This window comes from Tachypleus tridentatus, chromosome 9, assembly GCF_004210375.1.
Source record: "Tachypleus tridentatus isolate NWPU-2018 chromosome 9, ASM421037v1, whole genome shotgun sequence".
Classification (NCBI taxonomy): domain Eukaryota; kingdom Metazoa; phylum Arthropoda; class Merostomata; order Xiphosura; family Limulidae; genus Tachypleus; species Tachypleus tridentatus.
The window spans coordinates 5,967,786-5,973,239 of record NC_134833.1 but is presented as its reverse complement, the minus strand read 5'-3'; the positions used below and the strand labels follow the sequence as shown (position 1 = coordinate 5,973,239).

General features: G+C 36.5%; 1 protein-coding gene across 1 annotated transcript; it reads left to right on the top strand.

Moving 5' to 3' along the window:
• The first annotated feature begins 3,957 nt into the window (after nt 1-3,957).
• On the top strand, nt 3,958-5,043 carry LOC143226974 (beta-1,3-galactosyltransferase 1-like). The gene has a single exon (XM_076458523.1). It carries the CDS (start codon nt 3,958-3,960, stop codon nt 5,041-5,043), a length of 1,086 nt encoding a protein of 361 aa, XP_076314638.1.
• The last annotated feature ends 411 nt before the right edge of the window (nt 5,044-5,454 follow it).

The following is a 5,454-nucleotide window of genomic DNA, read 5'->3' as shown; positions in this document are numbered from 1 at the left end:
TGTTACTGATTTACAGATATTAAGGTGTGGATGTTGTTAGTTGTGAAGAGGATGTTACTGATTTACAAACAGGTTTAGATCATTTAGTGAGTTCGACAAATAAATAACAGATGAGTTTTAATTATAATAAATGCAAGGTAATGCGTTGGGTTGACATAATTCAAATTATAAGTATAATTTGGATGGGAATAACCTTAACGGGGTCATGATGGTGTAATGGTTGATCAGTCACTTAAACCATCCAAGCAGTGTACTCACTAATGGTAGAGCAAATAGGCTTAAGGTTGTCTCTGTAGAAATACTGAACACAAGACTAGAGAGATTATAATTCATTGTATAGGTTACTGGTTAGGTTACATTGGTAACATTGGGTTCAGTCTTGGTTTATTTAACTTAGGAGAGACATTGGTTAGATGTTTTTTTATTTCGTATAAAGTTACACGAGAGCTATCTGCTCTACCCGTTCCTAATTAAGCAGTGTTAGGTTAGAGGGAAGGCAACTAACGAGCTATCACTACCTATCGCTAATTCTTGGGCTACTTCCTTATCAACGAATAGTTGGATTAATTGTCACATTATAACGCCTCCATAGCTGAAAGAGCGAGCATGTTTTGTGCGACAGGGATTCGAGCCCGCGACCCTCTGATTACGAGTCAAACGCCTTAACTACCTGGCCATGCAGGGCAGGGAAAGACATTAAATTGTTGGAAAGAGTTTAGATAAGAGTTAATAGAATGGAACATGAAATATTATACGAGGAGAGGTTGAAATATCTCAAACTGTTTTGATAAAAGAAGAGTTATAGATGATCTGATTGAGGAGTTTAAGATTGTAAAATAATTAATAATATTGATGTATCATTTTTTTTTCATATTTAACAGTGAGAATAGGAGAACTAGGGCACACAGATATAAATATTGGCAACATAGAAGTCATCTTCAGCTAAGACAGTTGTATTTTTCTAAAAGGGTGGTTGACCTTTGGAATGGGTTGCCTTCAGATGTAATAGAGAAGGTAAACTTAAATGAGAACTTGATAAGTATACGAATGATAAAGGCTGGCTTTAAAATTTTTTAACATTTATTTAAAGGAAACAGCTGAGATGGACCAACATGTCTCATGCTGTCTCAGATCATTATGATGTTCTGCTTGTAGTTCTAACAAGAAACTTTAGGAATCTTAACTTCCCACAGTTCGAGTTCAGCAGCTGAATTTTCTTTAGTTCTGACGCTAAGTTTAGCTTTTGAACTTTGTTAATAAGAAGTAGAAGTGGGATCTTAGTTCTTATGAAAACAATGGTTTCTCAATTTATATATTTTTTAGTTCAGTTAATACTTTATATGTCTTTAATAGTGGCAACTGGAAAAAGTGTTCTGTTGTTGACAGGTTCTGTAATTTGCAGGCTCTTAGTTTCAGAAATTGTTAAATTCTTTACTCCAATCCGTATCTATACAGTTCTTATAATAGATCACTGAAAGCAGTACCAATCCTGCACGAGTATACTGTAGAACAATAAACACGTAAACGTGTTACCCCTCACCTTGTTATTTAGGGTTAACTTTTTGATAGATCCAACGAAACAAGAGGTAACGATATTTTTATAATTAGTTTTGTTTGCTTGTATATAATTAAACACAAAGCTGCATAATGGGCCATCTTTGCTCTGCCCACCACAAGTATCGAAACCCGGTTTTTCAGGGGCGTGGATCTTAGGGATGAATTTTAAAAACAGGAAGTCTTTTATTACTTTGATATTAATCTTATTGGAGTAAATTATTTTTTGTAATATTGTAATATCTCTTATTAGGAATTTAATGATGATAGTTTAATTTGATAGTTTTTATTGCTTGAAATTCATATCTTTAAACGTCTAACACATGTCAGTATTACATATTACGTGCATATAGTTATATGTTTCCTCACACCACACATGCTCGCCCTTTCAGCCGTGGGGGCGTTATAATGTGACGGTCACTACACTGTCCAAAAAGTCGAGTTATGTTCACGAGAGTGCAGAGATGTGCAAATGTCCACTCTTGTTGTAAAGTTGGCTTCTGTCAAATCACGGGGAACAAATTTTTCAAATTTTTACACCTTTACAAGTTGTTGTAAATGACGGTGAACTGTTGAATGGGTTGAATTAAGCTTTTGTGCTATTTCTTTAACTGTTACAGCACAATCTGCCTCCCCCCCGCTAGTACAGCGGTAAGTCTACGGGTTTACAACGCTAAAATCAGGGGTTCAATTCCTTTTGGTGGGCTCAGCAGATAGCCCGATATAGCTTTGCTATAAGAAAAACACACACAGCACAGTCTTTCTCAAGTGCAGCCAACAGGAAGTCATCATCAAACTCAACAGGACGACCTGAACGTGGCGCATCACTTAACTTGTAGTCACCTGATCTGAACTTCTGAAACCACCTTCGACATTTTCTTTCATTGAGAGACTCCGCACCATAAACACCTTGAATGTTGCGTGTAGTGTCTGCTGCACTATTGCCTTTATAAACTCATAAAGCATTATATGACTAATGTGCTCCTCAGACACATCCATCTTCATAAGGGTTTATTTGATTAATGATCTGAAAAAGTGGAGTTGAGATAGTTTCTTTATTTGTCTGAACATTTTTATACACGTCCTACTACATATTTTAGTCATTAAAGCCTTCTACAAAGACAGAAATGATTATGCAGTTTCTGTATTAAGTTTTCGGACATTACTTGTGAGATGACCTGATACATTCACAATGTTGTTCGATAGAGATCTTCAACACCGTATAATAACAGTATTCTTAGAACATTATCTTTATCACATACATTGCCGACGACGCCTTTTACTCAATCCATTGGCCCTGCATGGCCAGGTGGTTAGAGTGCTCGACTTGCACTCCGAGAATCGCGGGTTCAAATCCTCGTCAAACCAAACATACTCGCCGTTTCAGCCGTGGGGGCGTTATAATGTAGGTCAATCCCACTATTCGTTGGTAAAAGAGTAGCCCAAACGTTGGCGGTGGGTGGTGATGACTAGCTGTTTTCCCTCTAGTCTTACACTGCTAAGTTAGCACATATAGCCCTCGTGTTGCTTTATGCGAAATTCAAAACAAACAAACAAACACTCAATCCACAAAACAATCTTAGTGAATCACGACTGTAAAAACATTTTGGAAATTTCGTCTTTAAGGCATGTAGGGATGTTATTCAAAGAACTGACTTTATTCAAGGTTTATACTATTTCATTTATATTTTGTAGCCATTTAATATGTTATTTAAATGCAAAGGGGAAAAGTTGGGGTGTTTTTTAGGGTTCATTTGCAATTAATGTTTTTTACAAACGTTAAGGGTCACAGGAAGTCAGTGGTTTACACTTTATACTGTTCATAAAGTCAGTTGCTTAGCACTTTCTACTGTTAGTAAATTTAGAGGTTTAGCACTTTCTACTGTTCATAAAGTTAGTGATGTAGCAACTTATACTGTTCGTAAGGTCAGTGGTTTACACTTTCTACTGTTCATAAAGTCACTGATTTGCACTTTCTACTGTTCATAAAGTTAGTGATGTAGCAACTTATACTGTTCGTAAGGTCAGTGGTTTACACTTTCTACTGTTCATAAAGTCACTGATTTGCACTTTGTACTGTTTATAAAGTCAGTGGTTTAAGGGAGGTTAAACTTGAACCTGAAGGTCTCTGACCTGGCTAGTTAGTGAAAGGGTGTTGTCTCCTTCTGTCTGTTCAACACTTCTTAATTAAAGGATATTAAATTTGAACCTCATGTATACCTAATACTACATTGTTTTATTATTAGAGTGAATTAGTTTTCTATGGTTTAACCACTAAAACTGTTATTTTTCTTTGTGTTTTATGTTTTTATCTAACAGGACCTTAACCAGGAAACAATGAAGACGTCTTTAATTACGTTTTTTGTTTTCATTGGAATCAACATCATTGCTTGCGCCCTCTACATGCGGAAGTATCTTCACATAGCTGCCTTATTTAAGGAATTGAATAATCCTATCGCATCGAACAGCCAAAGTATGATGAATTCGGATGCTATTTATACTGTGAAACATAACCAAGGTTACACGATCGACTTAGCAACGAATTTTGAGGTCAGTCATGGCGATCTGCTTACCACTACGCTGACACAAAGCGAAATCAAATTTACAACAAAGGGGGCGCTTCTTGCAGATGGAGTTAACACACATCCCTACCGTTTTCTCATTAATCCTGTAAATCTCTGTTCGTCAAACAAAATGTCTTTCAACCTTCTTATTCTCGTCACCAGTAAAGTTTCAAACTACATTGAACGATTAACAATCAGATCGACATGGGGCTCCGATGCGACCGTCTTTAATAACAAGGGTGACGTCAGACTGGCCTTCTTGCTGGGATATACGAGAGACAAGAGTGTTCAAACCATGGTTCATCATGAGTCCGATGTCTATTCAGATATTATTCAAGAGAACTTTCTAGACACTTACAGGAATCTGACCCTCAAATCTGTGATGCTTCTGAAGTGGGTTAGTAAGTTTTGTGAGAATGTTCGGTTTGTGATGAAGACCGATGATGACATGTACATCAACATTCGAAACTTGCTAAAAATGATATACATGGTTCTAAATCAATCGAATATAATGATTGGTTACTTGTTCACAAGAGTGAAACCTGACAGAAAGAGAGGAAATAAATGGTACGTCTCTCAGTCTGAGTTCCCTGATCGTGTGTATCCAAAGTACTTGTCAGGTACTGGTTACGTCATGAGTCGCCATGTTGTTCCAAAGTTGTATCAGTTCAGTCTCAATACACGTTTTCTAACAATAGAAGACATTTTTGTAAGTGGTGTTTTGGCCTCCAAAGCAAAGGTAACAAGAAAACATAACAGTATGTTTTCGATTCACAGAAGAAAGCCCAGTGGTTGTTCCTTCCTTAATGCTATATCTGGTCATCACGTCACTGTTAAGGAAATGGAAACAATATGGAAAGAGTTGAAGGACCCATCTCTTAAGTGTAAAAGAAAGAAGGAGCTTGCCGCTTTCCAACCATCTTAGAGCATATATTAGAACAAAATTATCAGTTATGATGTTTCAAAACCAAGGAAACACGTGGGGTAAAACAGACCTGACGACCAGGGTGATTTCATTCTTTAAGGCACGTTCACAGTCCATGATATCGGACTCAACCTTTGTGCCTTGTTTCTCTCTTCTCTTGTGTTTTAATTTTGAACAAGCATTATTGAATAGAAACTGTCACTTAAAAAGAAAAATTCAACGTGTTGCTTTATATATAATGCTTGGTTCATCCATAATATATACATATTGCAGCCTTTGAAAATATTTCGATTTGTATGTTTAAAACAATAGCATCCACGTACTGTTATATACATTTGCATGTTAAACCTTTGGACTATTCTAAACACAAATAATCACAATTGTAGTCAGGTCTTGGTAAACTTCTGTTTT

Bases quoted from the DNA above. Each gene is read 5' to 3' on its own strand.
- LOC143226974 (XM_076458523.1), top strand. From the start codon at position 3,958: ATGCGGAAGTATCTTCACATAGCTGCCTTATTTAAGGAATTGAATAAT.